At 37.5% G+C, this 21,595-nt stretch overlaps 3 protein-coding genes across 7 annotated transcripts in view; 1 reads left to right on the forward strand and 2 right to left on the reverse strand.

The window, feature by feature from the left end:
- Window positions 1-594: 594 nt before the first annotated feature.
- On the reverse strand, window positions 595-8,413 carry LOC127167828 (E3 ubiquitin/ISG15 ligase TRIM25-like). Of its 2 annotated transcripts, none has more exons than XM_051114103.1 (11): window positions 8,242-8,413; window positions 6,294-6,753; window positions 6,078-6,173; window positions 5,772-5,984; window positions 5,526-5,679; window positions 3,654-3,805; window positions 3,486-3,578; window positions 3,322-3,400; window positions 2,169-2,351; window positions 1,873-1,902; window positions 595-1,763 (listed from the first exon to the last, which is right to left on the reverse strand). In XM_051114103.1, the coding sequence occupies exons 2-11, from the start codon at window positions 6,633-6,635 to the stop codon at window positions 1,234-1,236; spliced, it is 1,872 nt and encodes a 623-aa protein (XP_050970060.1). In that variant the 5' UTR covers window positions 6,636-6,753; window positions 8,242-8,413; the 3' UTR covers window positions 595-1,233. The 2 variants fall into 2 exon arrangements, with proteins under 2 accessions (XP_050970060.1, XP_050970059.1); XM_051114102.1 differs by having other exon boundaries at window positions 1,873-1,905.
- Window positions 8,414-10,522: 2,109 nt separating this feature from the next.
- LOC127167829 (nuclear factor 7, ovary) lies at window positions 10,523-15,201 on the reverse strand. The gene is made up of 7 exons (XM_051114104.1): window positions 15,090-15,201; window positions 13,967-14,451; window positions 13,072-13,167; window positions 12,504-12,737; window positions 12,119-12,269; window positions 11,223-11,561; window positions 10,523-11,139 (listed from the first exon to the last, which is right to left on the reverse strand). The coding sequence occupies exons 2-7, from the start codon at window positions 14,447-14,449 to the stop codon at window positions 10,601-10,603; spliced, it is 1,842 nt and encodes a 613-aa protein (XP_050970061.1). The 5' UTR covers window positions 14,450-14,451; window positions 15,090-15,201; the 3' UTR covers window positions 10,523-10,600.
- Window positions 14,325-21,595, forward strand: part of dysf (dysferlin, limb girdle muscular dystrophy 2B (autosomal recessive)) — a 108,573-nt gene continuing 101,302 nt past the window's right edge. For all 4 annotated transcript variants that reach the window (XM_051114083.1, XM_051114087.1, XM_051114089.1 and 1 more), the window contains exons 1-3: window positions 14,325-14,453; window positions 15,795-15,902; window positions 18,075-18,300. In XM_051114083.1, the coding sequence (XP_050970040.1) occupies window positions 18,213-18,300 (88 nt within the window). In that variant the 5' untranslated portion in view covers window positions 14,325-14,453; window positions 15,795-15,902; window positions 18,075-18,212. The remainder of the gene's footprint in view (window positions 14,454-15,794; window positions 15,903-18,074; window positions 18,301-21,595) is intronic.

A 21,595-nucleotide genomic window follows, 5' to 3' on the forward strand; every position in this document is an offset into this window, starting at 1 on the left:
TTTAGGAATGTTGTCCATATAGCGGACTTATGGTGCCTGTGAGTTTGAACTTCCAAATGCAGTTTAAATGCAGCTTCAAAGGGCTCTAAATGATCCCAGCCGAAGAAAAAAAGTACAGTTTATATACTTTTTAACCTCAAATGCTCATCTTGTCTAGCTGTGCGATGCACATGCGTAGTCTGTGTAATCCGGGTCAATACAGTTAAGGTACATCGAGAAACTCACATTTTCTCATTTTTTGTGTTTAACCCTCCTTAGCACGTTCACTTTGTAAACACTGGGTCGGTACTTCTGCAGAGATGTAGGATGATTGTAAAGTTGGAGTAGAAAATGAGATGGAAGTTTTTCGACCTACCCTAACTGTATTGACCAGGATTACACAGAGTTTGCATGCACATGCGCATCGCAGAGCTAGACAAGACAAGCATTTAGGGTGAAAAAGTATATAAATTGTACTTTTTTTTCTTTTTTTTTTGGTATAATAACCAGTCGTTTCGCTAGATAAGACCCTTCTTCCTCACTGGGATAATTTAGAGCCCTTTGAAGCTGCATTGAAATGGCATTGATTTTGGGATTTCAGACTCATGGGCACCATAGAAGTCAACTATATGGGGAAATATTCTGGAATGTTTGCCTCAAGAAACATAATTTCTTTATGACTGAAAAAAGAAAGGCACCAACATCCGGGATGACAAGGGGGTGAGTACATTATCTGCACATTTTTGTTCTGGAAGTGAACTTCTCCTTTAAGTCTCAAAACAAGTTAATCATGTGCTTTTGATAAACCTAGTTGGTGTCATAATGATGTCTAAAGGTTGCATGTGTTTAAAAAACTTTTTGAGCACTGTTTATTTAAGCAAAGTATTACTTGTGAGCTTTGCTCTACTGAATGACAAGAAACTACTGTTTTGTTTTGTATCAGTTCTGTGTGCCAGGTGCGTTAAATGATCAGGGTGTAGTAAGTGACAGAACATCAGCCACATCTAAATCACAATAAACATCACAATAAATCCCCATATTAATTTAGTGCATTTCATAAAACATCTGTTCTGTAAAAGTACTGTATGTAATAATTTATTAATAGTTATGCTACCACAGAACTATACTGTGTAACATAAAACACGTATAGTAAGCCTAATCTATCAAACATTCACATATGTGGATATTGCAATCTGCACTCTCTGAGGAAGGTTAGAGAATTATTAACTTTTTAACTAGTAGTAGACTAACTAACTAGTAGATAATCAGAGGCTTTGTGTTCACATCTCCTCGCTTGTTGCAAGGGCTGAAAAATGGGTAGATTTTCTCAGTGAAAGCCTGACCAGTGAAGGAGTAGATAAGAGCCTTGGTCCCTACATTGTAGAAAGAGACCAGTCCCTCCTCATAATCCACAAACACCCCCACCTTCTGGGGTTTATCTTTTAGGGAAAGAGGAACAGGACAAGATTCATTAGCGACATATTCATCCCCATTTCTTAGCCAAATACACCAAAACCCATTCTCTGGGCACACAGTTACTTTCCCCTTTCTGTCAATGGACTCTCTAGCCACACCTAAATCCCATTCAGTTTTTTCACCAACTTCAACCTCATAATAAAATTTCCCACCGGAAAAGCCATCCCTTCCCAGGACGCAAGCAGAGGAGTCAAATCTCTCAGGGTTATTGGGAACATCTCTCCAGGATCCACTATGCTTCACTTGTTTTCCATCTTTAGACAGGATGAGTTTAGGGTAAGCTGTTTTAGGATCCAAAATCACATTCACTGCAAAAGAAACACATGCACAGTGACAAATACAATACAAACAGCCAATTTAAAGACTCCATCTGAGAGGAATCTGAGCTTATGTTAATCATAACCATGTGAACGTTACCTGTGTAAAGTCTCTTTAGTGTACTCAGATCTGCTGATGGAGAGATACTGAATGTTAGTATACACTGCTATTAACCTTCATCATCAACTAAAGGCTGGAAGACTGAACAGATTTGAAGGCATATGATAATGAACTCAAATCAGTTTTACTTAACAAATTAATTTAAATTAATCAATTTACACAGCTTAGCAAAGTTCTAGATTTCAAAACTTCAATTACTTTAATTACTTTAAGGCAATGTTTTATGTCAGCACAAAAAAAGCACAAAACCAACCCCAGTCCTATATCTGTCTTACCAGTGCCAAAACCTTTTTTATTGTTCTTTTCCACTCTTTTTGGTGAGGCAGTGCTGCTCTTGTTGAAGTAGATTTTGTCTTCTGTCTGAACATTCCTTGCTCTAGTATTTGAAACTTCTGTCAGGATGCCCTGCTGTGTGCTCAGGGTAGCAGATACATCTTTTTTCTCCATCACTGAGGAACCTTCAGACACCAGTAAATGATGAGAGGGAACAGAATCTGTACTTCCACAATCTGATGCAAAAGACTTTTGAATAACTGAAGGTCTGTGTGGACAGAGGACTATGAAAAAAGTGATTTGCTGTTAACAGAAACATAAACTAGTGGAAGAACAGAGTATATATACACATACATACATAGATACATATACGGTAGTCAACATTTGAAGTGAATCAAAAAAGTTCATCAAAGTTGTCCTACGATAAGAAGAGGTATTGTTTTGATTTTAGGACAACTTTGATGAAAGGTTTTGATCCACTTCAAATGTTGACTACAGTACATACATTTGGTGCCATGAAAACTTTTTTCCATTGACAATTTGAGCCATGCAAATCACTTTTGAAACTCCCTGATTATTTCCACATTTTGCAGGATGATGGGAACCAAGCGGCAACCTCCCGGTCTCCCTCTTGAAGCCAACACGGAAGTGACTAAAACTGCAATTCATCGACTGGATGCTAGAGACTGGCTACAAAAGGGAGTCAATCCCATTGACTCCCCATGTTAAAATGCCCAACTTTACAGCAGAAAAAAATATGTTTACAGCCTGGTACAAAAAGCGGTTTTGGTCTATATAGCTAATTTCGCCCTTCATGTCATGTGAGGGGGGTGAATTGTTTTATAACTCATCTGTTTAAATTACATTAAGCCTTAAAGTTCTGCATAATTTGGGGAGTGGCCACTTGAGTGACAGGTGGATTGTCGCTGCTGTCACCACCATAGCGCTAGGCTGGCGTGGTTTCAGCAACCAGCTCCACCCACGTCCCACCTCTTTGCCCATTTTCGATTATCTGGGAGTGACGTGCAATGACGCGATTCCAAGATGGCAACGGCCGGCTCCCGCCCACTATGAGCTTCAAAAATGCTCTTCAGAAACCTACGGGTGACGTCACGGACACCACGTCAAAAATCTGTTTCAAGAAAGCCCACTCACCAGCTCTAATCATGGCAGCAACTGGTGGAACGCTTTCACCACTGGTCTGGACAGGACCTTCCACCTCTGGACCAGCAGTCTGAGTAAAAACAACAATCCGTTAAAAGTAGCATGTCTATTTGCCTTACTCATGTCATTATAAACGCATGAGGCTATCATCAAACCTGTAGAGAAGTGGGTGTGGAGGTCATTCTTCTACCAAACATGATCTCTTCTGTGATGTCACGCCCACCCTGGTTGGGGTCAAGTATTCTGATCTGTGAGGAAACCAACTAGTAAGTCACAAAGAAATCGTTCAAAATAAAAACACACCAAATGCTGTTCCCACCCACCTGTTTGCGCTCTCTTTGTTTGACTGGTCCTGACTGCTGAGGTGGAGCTTGCTGTGGAGGTGGAGGTGGTTGCTGCTGAGCAGGGTTCATCATGACAGGCGTGGCAGACACTGATGTTGGGTACTGCTGTGTAGCAGGATAATAGGCAGCCGCTAGAAAACAAGAAGAAAAGAGACAAGATTCGACACCAAAATAAGAGACAGTCAGCTTTAATGGGAGGGGGACACACATGCAAAGTGTTCCACACTTCCCAAAGCGCTGGAGAAAACAATACTTCATACCATTCAGCTCATAAATCTCTTAATGATAATCACAAATCGATAACTGTTCTTTTAACATCCCAGAATGTTTTCAGTTATGTTTTTTTTTTGTCTAGGACATGGAGGCAAAGGTTGAAGTAGCATTACATGCTACCTGCCGTGTTAAAACACAACCAGCCAGGCTAAGACACAGACAGATCTGAACTCAGCCAAAGGAGAAGGGACGAGAGGAAAGCAAGAAGAGACAAAGGTCGAGAGTGAGTACGAGTAAACAACAAGCCGCCCTGATTGAGCTGTGAACAGTTTGACTCCGACCGCCATTGTTTCGACTCCATTGCAGGGAAAGACAAGAATAAGATAAGAGCTAGATAAGACCCTTCCTCCTAGGCTGGGATTTTTTAGAGCCCTTTGAAGCTGCATTTGAACTGCATTTTGGAAGTTCAAATTTGGGGGCACCATAGAAGTCCACAATATGGAGAGAAATCCTGAAATGTTTTCCTCAAAAAAACATAATTTCTTTACGACTGAAGAAAGAAAGACATGAAAATCTTGGATGACAAGGGGGTGAGTACGTTATCTGTACATTTTTGTTCTGGAAGTGAACTACTCCTTTAACAAGAGTCTTTGAGTGAGTCAGTAGCAAAGAATTTATACTGAAAGGGAAAGAGAACTTTCAACAACACACTGTAAGACACAACCAACAAATGCACTGACCAGCTTTATCATGGGAAATCCCCATAAAATCCCAATTTTCTCATTGGACAGTCAAAGTAACTTTTCATAATAAATGCATTCATAATAAATATTTCTACATTTCTGAAAGGAGAAGTCCATTTCCAGAACAGAAATTTACAGATAAAGTACTCACCCCCTTGTCATCCAAGATGTTCATGTCTTTCTTTCTTCAGTCGATAAGAAATTATGTTTCTTGAGGAAAACATTCCCAAATTTTTATCCATATAGTGGACTTCAATGGTGCCCCCAAGTTTGAACTTCCAAAATGCAGTTTAAATTCAGCTTCAAATGGCTCTAAACGATCCCACCTGAGGAAGAAGGGTCTTATCTAGCAAAACGATTGGTCATTTTCGAAACAAATGTACAATTAATATACTTTTTAACCTCAAACACATGTTTTGTGTAAGTCTGCATGAACACTGTTTTTTCAGGTTCAATATGGTAAATACAGTTAGGTTGTGTTGAAAAACTCCCAAAAACGAGACAGGAGTTTTTCGACCCACCCTAGCAGTATTGACCCAGATTACACAGACTACGCATGCGCATCGCAGAGACGAGACGAGACAAGACGAGCGTTTGAGGTTAAAAAGTAAATAAATTGTCAATTTGTTTCAAACATCGCTAGATAAGACCCTTCTTCCTCGGCTGGGATTGTTAAGAGCTATTTGAAGCTGCATTTAAACTGCATTTTGGAAGTTCAAACTTGGGAGCACCATTGAAATCCACTATATGAAGAAAAATTCGGGAATGTTTTCCTCAAGAAACATAATTTCTTATCGACTGAAGAAAGAAAGACATGAACAAGGGGGTGAGTAAATTATCTGTACTTATTTGTTCTGGAAGTGGACTTCTCCTTTAATAATTTATTAATACTTACTGATTTCAAAGAATTTCTTCAGTTCCATTTGGATGTTTTCTTGAAGGCTCTGGAGAGCTTTGTTCAAGGTTTCTGTGTTCAGATCTATGTTCATAACAGTAATGTTGCTGCTGCAGGACTTGACTTGTGGAGGGCCGCACACAGTTGAAAACGTCTGCAGTATTGCAAGACAGAGGAGATCCCTAAATGTGCGTTTTGATCTGATTAAAGAATTCTAAGAGGTATTGGTGAGTAAAGAACACTGGCCTGTAGGAGGTGCAGGTGATCCTCAGTGTGTTTGAGCTGCTCCAGCTCAGTGTCTCTCCTCTTGAGTTCAGTGATTTCCTGCTCCACCTCTTTAATCAGCTCTTCAGCCTGCTTTTCTGCTATTTTCTGCTTCTGCTCCATCACCTCCAACAGCTCAGACTGACATCTCTCAATGCAGTGGATCAGACCAGTGAGAATTTTGACACTGTTGTTCTGGTGAGGTCAGGAAAAACATTAGAGTTAAGATTAAGTATTCTATAACACAAGGTGAGTAGTTTTTATGGCTTTGAATCACTGAAAGTGCACCTCGTTGGTTTTTACTGAGCTTTTTATTTCCTCAGTCTTCTTCATTCTATCCTGTATTATCATCTTAACTTCCGCTTGTGTCTTTTCCACCTGAGCCTGAGGATGAAAAGTAGAAAAAATCTTTATTTATTGGTTTTGTAGATTTAATTTGGTTTGATTTACGCAAATTTTATGTGCTTAAATGTCCTCGGATATTTGTGTGTATGTATTCCTCACCCTCCGATCTTCACTTTCTTGTTCTATAGGAACAGTGTTGTGAGTTTTGTGTCCTATTTCAATGCAGATCAGACAGAGAAATGACCTGTCATCTCGGCAGAATAGCTCCAGCGGTTTTTCATGTTTAGTACAGACATAATCTTCCAGGTTGTCCACAGCGTTGATCAGTTTGTGCTTTATGAGCCTTGCTGCTGTTTTGTGATTTTCCAAGTGAGTCTCACAGAAAGATGTTATACACTGCAAGCATGATTTTACTGCACTGAGTTTTTGATTTCCATGGCAGACGTCACAGAGAACATTAGATTTGTTTAGGCTTTCTTGCATCTTTGTGTGATCAGCCATCTCTAATGAATCTGAAGAGGCCGTTTTAGTATAGGCACTACAGAAACTTTGTCTACATGAAGTGATGACTGGGTCGGTGCACACCTCCTGATATGGCACTGAAGTGGCTTGTCAACTTCTACAGGAAGTCAAGGCAGTTAGTGAAGAAATAGTGACAACATCAGGTTGTTCAGTGTAATTTGATTTGCAAGTCACATGATCTGTTTTAAAAGTGTGTACTTTTCTTTTAAAGGGGTCATGAACTGCCTTGGTTATGTTTTATTTTGTAGGTCCACTTATAATGTTATCAAGATTTTTACATCAAAAAATATAATTTAGAAGTGATTATTTGAAGCCTATTTTCTGTCCTGCTTTTATCCCCTCATCAAAACGCTTTGTTTGAAAAGGCGTGGTGGATTGCAGACTCAGAAGTAAATGCCCACTACTATGATTGGCTAACAGTGTACATTCATTCCTTATAGATGGATGCCGCTGTGATTTAGGTTTAAAACATGTAAATAACTGAGTACATATCAAACTATCTGTAAGAAGAGACAAAGCAATAGTGACCACGTAATGAAAACAGTTACTCACACTTTTGTTGCAACATCACTGTCAGATCCAAAATAGGCAGCACAACATCGTCTTTTAGTTTCAATCTTTTTGAAAATCCCACATCAACTTGTGTCACTTCGGTTACTGATGTAACATCGGTTTCCTGAGATAAGGGAGCGAGCGTAGCATTTAAACTGCTATTTAGAAGTTTAAACTCTGGGGCATCCTGAAATGTTTTCCTCAAAAAACAATTTCTTTACGATTGAAGAAAGAAAGACATGAACATCTTGGATGACCAGGGGATAAGTGCATTATCTGTAAATTTTTGTTCTGAAAGTGAACTACTCCTTTAAAAATAAGGTTAATCCACTCTTTCCTAATGTTGTGGTTAGAAGGAAGGCAATGCAAATAAATTGGCACTGTAGAGCGTCTTGTTTTTAGAGCCATCTTTATTGTTTGGTTTCTGCATGAACCTGCATTTGTCTCTCTCGTAAACACGACGTGCACAGATCGGTGGCAGGGTTAAATAGCCAGCGATGTTGATCTTCTGTAGAGGCACCACTTAATCTACCTATTACATCACACATGGGAACATTCCAAAATCTGTCGTTTTGGCAGAATGCCTTTAATATAAGCTGATTTTAGACTAATGACAAAGCTTTGAGTTCGAAACTTACAGGATGTTTTTATAGTACAATGACCTCTTGATATGTCAAAAGATCAAGGCAATTTTGGTTTATCAGTTCATCACCCCTTTAAAATACTTTCTCCTGTCACTTTCATTCAAGATTCTATTGTAAAGATGTTATTTTCCCCAGACAAAGCAATTCATTTCAGTTTCACTTTTATCACATTTTATCATGCCTTTGGCTATGAGTCTTGTTTTGTAGGATATGCATTACATAATATCCTAATTTAATAATACACCATACTGCATTACGCTATATACTATTCAGAATTACTTCTAAATGAGTTTCAGTAAAATTTGTGTATCTACCAACAGATAACAACAACATAATTCTAAACACTGCAGTAGTGCACACTTTCTCGAATGAAAAATCATTCCTCTCACCTGTCTATTAGTTTTGCCTCAGACTTTCAGGACAAAATGCACAGCAGAACTGATTGTCTCTGTTTTTCAAAGCCAAAGATTGAAGAACCTGTTCTGCAAAGATAAGGATATAAGGTGGTGTAGTTTCATTTTTACTTTATTGTAAAGGTGTGGCCTAAATCCACTGTAAGCATTACTCCATAGGCTAGTAGCCCAAATGTCAATATACCTTTAACTACTCTTTTGTTGTGTCTTTCTAAACACGCTGAAGGTACTGGAGGCTTTAGTCATGAGTCAAACTCTTGATCTACAATTGGAAGTGTTTGCGTGGCTATTTTAAATCACTGTCGTGAACTGTCACAGAATGTTGTGGATAAAAAAGACCATGTCTTTACTTTAAAGGTAGGTTAATCATAAATGACAGAACATGATTGCTGACATATTGTCAGTGGAAAATTATTTTGAGGTCACTGTATTTTTTTTTTCAGGGATACCTGCAGGTTGTAGAAATGGGTGTGTTGAAAGGTCTTTACAATTGGTTGCAAAGGCGGCCTGTTCTGTGTAAAAGCATATGCTATTAGCTTACAAATGAGCAGAAAGAGACATAAACAAGAGGTGTGTATAGTCACCACTCCTAGTATCACCCCTGTTATTCAAGCTACTTCTGCTCCTCCTTATTATTATTCTGAGACTAAAATTTCTGACTCTAACTCATCCTAGAGCTTTCAAAGTACAACCACCAAACTTGGGTCAGACCTTCAGACTGTTCTGACCAACGATATATTATCTATATGTCTGTCTGTCTATATCTACAATGGTATGCGAAAGTTTGGGAAACCCTTCCAGAATCTGTGAAAATGTGAATAATTTTAACAGAATAAGAGAGATCATATAAAATGCATGTTATTTTTTATTTAGTACTTTCCTGAGTAGGATGTTTTACATAAAATATGTTTACATATAGTCCACAAGACAAAAAAATAGCTGAAATCATTAAAATTAATAATACTGTGTGTGGTTACCTGGATGATCTGTTTTTTTTTTGTTTTTTGTTTTGTGATCGTTGTTCATGAGTCCCTTGTTTGTTCTGAAAAGTTAAACTGAGCACTGTTCTTCAGAAAAATCATCCAGCTCCTGCAGATTCTCCAGTTTTCCAGCATCTTTTGCATATTTTAACCCCTTTCCAGCAGTGACTGTATGATTTTGAGATCCATTTTTTCACAATGAGGACAATTGAGCGACTCGAACGCAACTATTAAAAAAGGTTCAAGCATTCACTGATGTGAGCCGGGGGTGAAAACTTTTTGAATTTAAAGATCAAGGTAAATTGTACTTAATTTGTCTTCTGGTAAACATGCAAGTATCTTCTGTTGCTTCTGAAGGGCAGTACTAAATGGAAAAAAATAATGTTTCAACAAAATAAGAAAAACTGGACATCCTCATGCTGTTCATCATCGACCTCCATTGTTTCGATGCGGGAGCAGGGATGTTTCATTTGCAGAGCTCATTTGCATTTAAAGGAACAACCCCTTAGAATGAGATGATTTTTGCAGAGCTCATTTTGACAAGGTAAAAAAGGATGCTGTTTTACACAACCATTGAGAATTTCTAACCAAAGTATATTATAGACTTTTCATTAAGACCCTAAAGAATCATATCAACTTGTGGAAAATGGGCATCCGATGACCCCTTTAATAGTTGTGTTTGAGTTTAACTGTTTATTACAAACAAGAGACTCGTTAACAACCATCACAAAATAAATAAATAAATAAAAAATCATAGATCAAGTGTATGTAAACTTAATGTTTCGCCTAAGAAGGAGAAAAAGATATGGAAAATTACTGCAAGCACTGATCAATTACCAACAGAATTATTAAAAAGTAGATTGACGCTTCTAAATTAATTAGAGCTACTTAGTACAGTTCTGTTAATTAGCAAACACACATATGCATTCAATAAGCAATTTATTTACTTTCCAAAAATAAATAAATACAAATATAGAAAAAGAGGAAATTCATTCAATTTACAACGTACAATCAGCAAGAAAATTATTCATATTTTGTCTATGCAAGTAGATTGTGATATAACAAACACCTATTACTCTGAACTGCAGCGATACATACTTGCTATTCCCTGAAATTTCAGTGTAAGAGTAAGAAACAAGACTTTAGATATACTTCACTGAGACTCACATTTACCTAGCAAACAAATGACAACAAAAACACTTATCCAGCTAATATGATCACCTATTATTTTTTTTTTTAAGAAATCGAACACTTTAAGTCCTAAGTTCAATCTTAGGGTGTATATGTCCACTAAGCAATATATGCTATTGCATTAATTATTTATTTAAAAGACCATAGACTCGATTGTAATTAGGCTAACTAACAGTATGGATAATCAGAGGCTTTGAGTTAATACCCCCTCTTCTGTTGCAAGGGCTGAAAAAAGGATATATTTTCTCAGAGAAAGACTGACCAGTGAAGGAGTAGATAAGAGCCTTGGTCTCCACATTGTAGAAGGAGACCAGCCCCTCCTCATAATCCACAAACACCCCCACTTTCTGGGGCTTGTCTTTTAGAGAAAGAGGAACAGGACGAGATTCATTAGCCACATATTCACTCCCATTTCTTAGCCAAATACACCAAAATCCTTTCTCTGGGCACACTGTTATTCTCCTCTTTCTTTTGATGGACTTTTGAGCCATACCCAAATCCCAATCAGTCTTATCACCAACTTGGACCTCAAAGTAAAATCTCCCACAGGAAAAGCCATCCATTCCCAGGACGCAAAGAGAGGAGTCAAATCTCTCAGGGTTATTGGGAACATCACTCCAGAGTCCACAGTGACTCACTTGTTTCCTGTCTTTAGACAACCTGAGCTTAGGATGAGCTGTGTTAGGATCCAAAATTACATACACTGCAAGTGAAACACAAGTAAATTGATGAATGCATAAGAAGCAGCCCTTAAGATCAGGTTAATATTAATCATATTTATCTTACCTGTGTAACATTGCTGTATTTTACTTAGCCCCAGACCGAACCATGAGACCTTCAGTTGCTTAGTAATATTCTCTGCTTTCTTCTTTGAGCGAGTGCCGCAGTCTGTTTTACCCAGGGTAAAGTAGATTTTGCCCTCTGTCTGATCATTGCTTGTGCCCTGCTGTGTTCTCAAAGTACTAGATGCATCCATTTTCTCCATATCTGAAGAATGTTTAGGTACCAGTGAAGGAAGGGAGGAAGCAGAATCTGTGCTAGTGCTGCCATATATGAATATGCTATTGGCTAAAGGTTGTGATGTTGGTGGAATGAAGTTCAGTCCTTGAACAACAGAAGGCTGAGCTGTGAAAGTAAATGTGAAAATTCACTTAAGTGTTTACCTATGCAGCATACAGCATAACTTATGCAAGCCTTATTTAATCACGGGATCAAGAACTGAGCAGAAAACTGTATTTAGACAGCTGCAATTTACAAATGTTGCTGGTAGTAAAAACTGTGCATTCAACCTCAGTTCTCAGGTAAATAAACCAAAGAGCTGTTGGTAACCAACATTCTTCAAAATATCTTTTTTTGTGTTTAACAGATGGAAATTTTGGGAAAAATGGATACAGGTTTGGAGTAACAAAAAGTGTTGATAAAATGTTCGTTTTTGGGTGAACCATCCCTTTAAATTACTGTCGTAGATAAAATATCCTGAAAAACTTGACATTTTTGCCTAGAAAATGTATACTTCAGTTTATATTAGGGCTGTCAGTTAATTAATCTAATTAATCACAAATTAACGTTAACAATTAACAAGTGCGTTAACTGCGTTAAAATATTTTAATCGCGTTATTTTTTCATAACTAATTAAGTTAAGCTCTAGTTTATATATATATATACACTTCTATACTGCTTACTGATCTCATGGATTTTTTCCAGTTCATTGTTGACTTTTTCCTTGAAGCGAGTAAGAGCTTTCTCCAGAGTTTCTGTGTTGGGTAGATCAGTGTTAATGTTGATGTTTGTCCAGGTCTTGACTTCTGGGGGGCTGCACACAGATGAGTAGACCTAATGTAGGAGAACAGAGAAATACTTAAGAATAAGGAGTGTTGTCCTGAGATGTGAGCAGTAAGAGCCAAGTGCTGCTCACTGCAGAGCCGAATGGCCTCCAGCTCCCCCTCTTTTGATGTCCAGCTCCACCTCTGTGTGAACTAATGGGTGGAGTTATGTTTAGGATAGGGTAAGAGGTAAGGTTAAGGTGTGGTTAGGTGCGAGCACCCTCTCAGTAAGAGAGACACTGACCTGTAGGAGGTGCAGGTGATCCTCAGTTTGTGAGAGCTTCTCCAGCTCGCTGTCTCTCCTTTCAAGCTCAGTAATTTCCTGCTCCAGCTCTTTAATTAGCTCTTCAGCCTGATTCTCTGCTGCTTTCTGCTTCTGCTCTATCACCTCCAGCAGCTCAGACTGACATCTCTCAATGGAGCGGATCAGATCAGTGAACAGCTGAACTTTATTTGCTTTATTTCTCTCACTGGTGCTCTAGTTGAGAAGAATAACAGACACTGAATCAAAGTCATATTCCAAAACCTTCTTTCCACCAGCTCTGTACAATAGATCAGGGGTGTCAAACTCAGTTCCTGGAGGACCGCAGCCCTGCAGAGTTTTGGTCCAACCCTGCTCCAACACACATACAATGCAATTTTCAATTAAGCCTGAAGGACTTAATTAGTTGGATCATGTGTGTTTAATTAGGGTTGCATCTAAACTCTGCAGGCCTGCGCCCTCCAGGACCGGAGTTTGACACCCATGCAATAGATGATTGTGTTTAAAGATAATTAAGTAGATAATTGTCGAGTTGTCACTAACAACACACCTTGTTGGACTTTGCTAAGTTTTTAATCTCCTCGATCTTCTTACATCTGTCCTGGATCATAACCTTTATTTCTTCATGTGTTTTTTCTAGTTGAAGCTGAGGACAGAAAGCAATATTTTTTAAAGCAAATACATCAAGTGAACATGCTCTCTTACAATATTAAAAATATTCTTGCAGTCATTTTGGTGGATTTCACCAGTTAAATTACATTATTCAGTTCGTATGTTGGCAATTCAATTTTAAAGGAATAGATCTTCCTAACCTTTGTCATCATTGTCTAATTGTCATCATTTATACATACACTCATACTGTTGTGTGTGTATCATTTTGTAAAAAATAAACCAAAATGTAAATGGTTTAATGTGCAGTTTATGTTGTTTATTTTAGTGCTTCGCGTCAATGAAAATTATCAGCCAGTAACTTGAAGGAGTCCACTTCCATAACAAAGATTCACATATAATGTACTCACCCTCTTGTCATCCAAGATGTTCATATCTTTCTTTCTTCAGTTGTAAACTGCATTTTGGAAGTTCAAAATCGGGGCACCATATCAATCCATTATATGGAGAAAAATGCTGACATGCTTTCCTCAAAAAAAACATAATTTCTTTACGACTGAAGAAAAAAAAGATATGAACATCTTGGATGACAAGGGGGTGAGTACATTATATATGAATCTTTGTTTTGGAAGTGGACTTCTCCTTTAAATTGTGAACTGTTAATTCTTTTAGAAAGAGAGTCATATGGACATATTGAAAAAGAGCTGTTCTTTGTTTCACAGAAGTTGTAGGAATGACATGGAGATAAGTTAATTAATTTTGTGTGAACGGTTCCATTAAGTGAGCTGAATAAATATACTAAAATATCTTCTGACCTCTCATGTCTCTTGTCTTACCCTCTTGTGACCACTCTCTTCCTCAATAGGAACCGCGTTATGAACCTTATGATCTGTTTCAGTGCAAAACAGACACAGAGAGGTCTGATCATCTCTGCAGAACATTTCCAGTGGTTTATCATGTTTCCCGCAGATATAATCTTCTAGGTTGTCCACGGGGCCAATCAGTTTGTGCTTTATGAGCTTCGGTGCAGTTTTGTGATGGTCGAGGTGAGTCTCACAGAAAGATGTTACACACTGCAAACAAGATTTTACTGCCCTTTCCTTTTTTTCAGAGCAGACATTACATAAAATGTGATGAAAAGTTTTTGTTTGGTTTTGCATTTTCTTTGCATTTTCTTCTTCCTTACAGAGAGGGCATAGATAGAGCTGTCCACTCTCCCAGCATGCCTCGATACAGGTGTTACAAAAGTTGTGTCCACATGAAGTGGTGATTGGGTCATTGAGCACCAACAGACATACATGGCAACTGAAGGAAGTCATGACTGTAAGTGGAGAAACAGGGACACCATGAGGCTCTGCATAGAAGTGATCGAAATGCAATATGTTGTATAACAAGAAGGAAAGTTTTTAACAGAAATAACATTACGTTGCGATCTAAAACTTTATTTTCAGGCAGTGAGCACTGGCTGTGTTGCCATTTAGGCAGCATAACTAACAAATAGTTTAAGCACTAACACAGTGCTTATGTAAAAATATTTACAGTATGATTTTGCAATTCTTCACACAATCTTCAGCATCAATCTAATTTGATTTACATATAAAATACCATTGAAAAATAAATAATCTTTTTGATTATCAGTAGTAACACTATGAAATAATTCTGTAATTCTATGAAAAATAATGCATTTACATGATTGATTTACATGTGAAATGTCACATGCTCAGTATTATTTAATTAAAAATTGTTCTAACAATAGCCTATATTCTATAGCATAGTTTTTTGTCTGTTCTTTCTAAGATCTATATAGTCTAACTGGTAACACTTTACAATAAGGTTCATTAGTTAACATTAGTTAAGTACATTAGTTAACATGAATTAACAATACTTTTATAGCATTTATTAATTTTAGTTAATTACTTTACAATACATTACTTTAAGATTTAGTATATGAAATCTCACCTGCCTATTGATGTTGTCTCTGGCTCAGGAGAAAAATACAGCACAGCAGATTTGAGCACCTTATTTATTCAGGACCAGGTTTTATGATGAAGTGAGGTTTGTTTCAGTTTCACTTCACTGTAAAATCTTACACAATACTGCTAACACACTTTCTAGTTTGCTAAGTTTTGTTTTTAATGACTATAATTAGGTTGTCGCTCTTTAAGAATAGTTTGAGACTGGACCAATATATATATCCTTTTATTGTTATTTATATTTTTCATATTGGGAACATTATTAGGCAATATGACAGGATAACCTTGTGTGACTGATTATATACAAATAATGTCCATATAGTTTGTTTTAGGTGTTCTGCTAAATTACAATGCTCTTTAACAAAAATAAAAATAAAAATGTTAAGTTTAAATAACTAAAAATATGTTCAAATCTTGTTGCCATTTATGACAGACGCTGTGTAAGTAAGGTGGGGTTACTGTACAGTAGTAGTTCCTGTCTTCAAACTTTATAGGCTATTTCAAGTATTTAGGCCGCACCCCAGTTAAGTTTCGTTTCTTTAAAGGTGCTGTCAAGTATATGTTCCTATTTGTCCTTATTTGGTTTGGTTCCTGTTCTAATTCTTATTTGATCACCTTCATTGTGTTCAACTGTCTTGTATTAATCATCTCATTAGTTCCCTTTTTTTGGTTCTTGCTTATAAATCCTCAGTTCTCCCTTAGTCTTTGTCCTGGATTGATGTTATTTGAATGGAATATGTGTGTTGATGAAGTTTACTCCTTCATCGTGCGCTGTTGTTACAACCACGTTCTGTGACAGGTGAGTGCAGATTTCCATTTATTGAACTGTCCTCTTTGTTTACTCTCCAATTTTGAATCAATGTTAATGATAAAATAAGAAATGAATTGAAATGAAATCATTTCAGTACCATGTGTTTTGAGGTGACCATATGCTTTGTGTTCCAGAGTTGCAGGATGGTCATCTAGCAGAATCATCAGTTTACTATCAATAAAATTTGAAAAAGTGAATGCTAAACTACTTGACAACTGAGAATATTAATGTATCATTGTTTTAGAAATAATGGATTCATGAAGAGGAATGTTAATATACTCAAATTAATTTTTTTTTAAATTGGAACCACACATTCCTAAAGGAGTAGTTAACTTCCAGAACAAAAATGTATAATTTACTCACCCCCTTGTCATCCAAAATGTTCATGTCTGTCTTTCTTCAGTCATAAAGAAATCCAGAATTTTTCTCTTGTGAGTTTAAACTCCCAAAATACAGTTTCAATCCAGCTTCAAAGGGCTCCCAGCTGAGGAAGAAGGGTCTTATCTAGTGAAACGATTAGTTATTTTTTTTTAAAAAAAGTTAAATTTATACACTTTTTAACCTCAAACGCTCATCTTGTCTATTCTCTGCGATGCCCACTCTGTGTAATCCGGGTCAATACAGTTAGGGTAGGTCGAAAAACAGTTTTTCTTTGTTTTTATTATTTTTATTTTGTATAAAAGCCATTTGATCTTCTTTGCACGTTCACTTTGTAAACACTGGGTCGGAACTTCTGCAGCGATGTAGGAGAAAATGAGATGAGAGTTTTTCGACCTACCCTAACTGTGTTGAACTGGAATGCACAGAGTACACACAAAGCTAGACAAGACGACAATTTGAAGTTAAAAAGTATATAAATAGTCTTTTTTTTTTTCGTTAGATAAGACCCTTCTTCCTAGAGCCCTTTGAAGCTGCATTGAAACTGCATTTTGGAAGTTTAAACTCGCGGGCACCATAGAAGTCAACTACAGGGGTTGGACAGTGAAACTGAAACACCTGGGTTTAGACCACAATTAGTATGCCGTTTGGCCTCCTTTTGCAGCCAATACAGCATTATTTCATCTTGGGAATTACAAATACAAGTCCTGCACAGTAGCCAGAAGGATTTTGAGCCATTCCTTTCGCAGAACAGTGGCCAGGTCACTATGTGATGTTGGTGTATGAAAACATTTCCTGACTCGCTCCTCCAAAACACCCCAAAGTGGCTCAATAATATTCAGATCTGGTGACTGTGCAGGCCATGGGAGATGTTTAACTTTACTTTCATGTTCATTCAATCACTCTTGTCACTAGTCTTGCTGTGTGTATTGGTGCATTATCATCCTAATACACGGCACCACCTTCAGGGTACAATGTTTGAGCTATTGGGTGCACAAAGTCAACCTTCACACTCTGCTCTTATTGGTGGAATGTGCGATCAGTAAAGACTGGCCACCAGGCTGCATAAATATAGCCATGAAACCTCCAACACTATATTGGCCAGTGTTTCAGTTTCATTGTCCAACCCCTGTATATGGAGAAAAATTTTGAAATGTTTTCTTCAAGAAACAGAATTTCTTGACGACATCTTGTATGACATCAGGGTGAGTACATTATCTGTATGTTTTTGTTTTGGAAGTGATCTTCTCCTTTAATAAGGTCATAAAGTAGACTACATAAATAATGAGGATGGTTTTGAGTTTAGGTGTGTTTAATTTGATTATTTTCGGTTTGAATCTTATTCTTAGAAGTGTTATGAGAAAGGGTCTCTTTTCCAAATCTCTGATCTATACCTCTTTCATACATCTATCCAGTGTTGTACAATGCCAGCTGTACCTAAATCTTCCTTACTTTTTTGCCATAGACATAGATAGCAGCAGGAGTGAACTTCCCAAAATCTGTGAGTCATGGTTGCTTTAACAGGTGCTGAACAAGAGTCTCCTGTCCCTTTAAGAGGAGCTGCAGTCTGTGATTGAAAGGGCAGTGTGTACATGAGTCAGGGGCTTTAGAGCCAGCTCAGTATGCGTGTGTGTGCAGGCTGCCAGGAAGTTGGGCAGCGACCACACCAGCTATAGTCCCATCAGACTGCTGCCCTATGCGCAGTCTGTGGCAAAGCTTTTTTTATTTTTCTTTCTACTCCTCTTGACTCTCTTCTTCCTGTCATCTCTTTTATTTTTCTAGTTTTGGAGTGAAAACCAGACTGATTCTTTGGGACTTATTTGGGATCCAGGCACAGCCCCCAGTGGTCCATCTCTATCTAGGACCACAGTGCGCTTTGTGACTTACTAGTGACAGATCCTGCCATAACCACTGTCACCCATGTTGCGTGTGTTTATTCTATGCGCCCAGAATGTGCTGACGCATGATGAGGACATTAGCGATGCCTACTGCACCGTCACTTATGAAGGTAGGGGCCAGACCAGGGTGAATGCATAAGGAATTTTATGTAGAGTATGTTGTAGAGAATTTGCTAGAATGCCATTTTCTTTTCTGCACAATCACATTCATTCTATTCTCTCACTGCCTTGTGTCAGTCTTCCTACTTTCCACATTCCATCAAGCGGGCTATTATTGGAAAAGCAGTTGCAGTCTCTCTCTCTCTCGTGTATATTTATGGGTGTCCTGTTGCACTTGGAATATGTGTGTGTGAACGAGTGCTGCAGATCTGCCCTGTGTTTCTAAGAGATGCTATGTCATCACAGTTTGGTTCAGCCTGGATCTCTTGTTTGCTTTACATTCAAAGCTTTTAGGCACCCAAAATTCATGTGAGATGTATAAGAAGGGCTCCTCTGTGTCAACCAGGCATTCTGTTGTTTCTGCCTGAGAAACCAAGTGTGTTAAATATTCTTTTCTTACTATTAAATATTAAGACAAAAAACAGATTTTTAAAAAGAAGACCGCATCACAGAAATAAATTACATTTTAGAATATATAAAAGTAGAAAAGGAGTAAAGTAAGATCCGGTGAGAATATGCTAGTCTTGCAAGAACCAAGTTTTGTTTACAGGAGCAAAGGAAGCAAAGTTTTCTTTGTTTAGCAAAGGAAAATTAGTCTCCTCTTGGCTTATATCGAAGTCCTTCAACATTTATCTTTACAAATCCACATTTTGTACTTTTAATTTGTGACTGGCGTTTTGTTTTGCTCTCTTCTTTGCATTTCCGCTTTCATCACTTCTCACCGGAGCTTATGCTACGCCTACATCCTACGTCATCCACTGGAACAACACGTTCTTGTGAACGTGTACAACAGTTAACGGAAGCTAGAGATTGCGGTTTATAAAGTCTTCAATATATATTTTTCTTAAACAAGTGCATCTATTTTGGATGATGGATGGATGCACTTTATTTGACTTAATTTGGACTACTGAATCTCAGGAGCTATTTACTGCCATTATAAAGCTTGGAAGAGTCAGGACATTATTTACTATAAGTCCGACTGTATTCATCTGAAAGAAGAAAGTCATATACACCTAAAATGGCTTGAGGGTGAGTAAATCATGGGGTGATCTTCATTTATGGGTGAACTATCCCTTTAAGAGAAAGGGAAAGTAGTATATGTCTGATCCTGGTTGCTCAAACAGCTGTTTTATTTATTTTTTCCTATTCAAGTACTTGAGTACATTGACCTGAATTTTGCAGAATGTTTTTCTCTCTTCCCCACAGAGATGCGTAGGAGCACTGTCACCCCCAGGGTTGAAACCGTCTGTGTTTGTTGGGGAATGCAGTTTGTTTGCTCAATGGAGGGCTTGTCATTGCTGTAGTCATGAGGCAATCATATTCCAGACACAAGCAGAGTTGGCTATATTACAGTGCTACAGTAAATCATGATATGAGATCAATACAATAGAGCACTACCTTCCATTACATCCATTCAGTGTTGCATTTTAGAATAACTTAAACTATTATGAGAGCGTCTTGTGTTCTCAGGTTTACTGGGTTGCTTTGTACTGTTTTGTTGCAGTCTTTTATTGCTAAAGCTTTGGAAAATCTAACAAAACGCACAATAGTCTGTAATACACAGTCATGTATTTCTTTGCCTAAAATGCTTCATTTAAATATAGTAGATCTGTTTATTGCGGTGTAAGTGCATTTATGCTACCTTTAGCAGCATTGAACAGTCTGTGGAAGGACACCTAAATGTGTTAAATGTGCACTTATGTGCCTTTATTTGCTGTGTAAATTTGACTATACATCATCTCATTTCAATCCACGTCAGGATTTTTTTACAAAAGGATGATGCGACCTCAAAGGTCAAGAGTGCAGGATTGCATCGTTTATGTGAACATTCCTTCTATCTGCTGCTGGTGAATAAACTGAAGAGTCTCGCTCCAAACGCAGACCATTGAGCCACAGCTGCTGTGTCAGGCTGGTTAGGAGGCTCAATATTTTGTCCCAAAGTGTTGTATCTTATCAGCTAAATCGGCTTATACAATCAAGGTCAAAAGTTGACTTAAACCTTGCAGAATCTGCAAAATCTTAATTATTTTATCAAAATAAGAGGGATCATACAAAATGCATGTTAATTTTTATTTAGTACTGACCTAAATAAGATATTTCACATAAAAGATGTTTACATATACCTATTTCCTAATACTGTGTTGTTACCTGAATGATCCACAGCTTTCTTTTTGTTTGTTTAGTGATAGTTGTTCATGAGTCCCTTGTTTGTCCTGAACAGTTAAACTTCCTGCTTTTCTTCAGAAAAATCCTTCAGGTCCCTCAAATTCTTTGGTTTTTCAGCATTGTTGTGTATTTGAAACCTTTCTAACAATGACTGTATGATTTTGAGATCCATCTTTTCACATTGAGAACAACTGAGGAACTCATATAAAACTACTACAGAAGGTTCAAACACTCACTGATGCTTCAGAAGGAAAAACAATGCATTAAGAACCAGGGGTGTTAACTTTAACAGAATGAAGATGTCTAAATATCTTTTTTTTTCATTTAGTACTGCCCTTTGGAAGCTACAGAAGATACTTGCATGTTTCCCAGAAGACAAAATAAGTTAAAATTACCCTGATCTTCAAATTCCAAAAGTTTTCACCCCCAGCTCTTAATGCATGTTTTTTCCTTCTGAAGCATCAGTGAGTGTTTGATCCTTCTGTAATAGTTGCATATGAGTCCCTCAGTTGTTCTCGATGTGAAAAGATGGATTTCAAAACCATACAGTCATTGTTGGAAAGGGTTCAAATACACAACAATGCTGAAAAACCAAAGAAATTGTGGGACCTGAAGGATTTTTCTGAAGAAAAGCGGGCAGTTTAACTGTTCAGGACAAACAAGGGACAAAATCACTAAACCAAACAAAACAAAAACAAACAAGAAAACACGGCTGTGAATCATTCAGGTAACAACACAGTATTAAGAATCAAGTGTGTGTAAACTTTGAACGGGGTCATTTTTTTTTATAAATTCAGCTATTATTTTCTCTTGTGGACTATATGTAAACCATTTTTTAATGCAGTATTTTTTAAATATCTTTTTCAGGTCAATACTAAATAAAAATATGCATTTTGTATGATCCCTCAAATTTTGGTAAAATAATTAACATTTTGCAGATTCTGCAAGGTGTATATAAACTTTTGACCTCAACTGTAGTTGTAACATAAAAACAAAATTAACTTTAGAGGTCAGGGAGATGTGCATTCAGGCAGTAGGTGGTGCTCCTTGCCTGAAAATGTCAGCTAACAAGTAACAAGC

Source organism: Labeo rohita, chromosome 7 (assembly GCF_022985175.1).
Source record: "Labeo rohita strain BAU-BD-2019 chromosome 7, IGBB_LRoh.1.0, whole genome shotgun sequence".
In the NCBI taxonomy this organism is placed as follows: domain Eukaryota; kingdom Metazoa; phylum Chordata; class Actinopteri; order Cypriniformes; family Cyprinidae; genus Labeo; species Labeo rohita.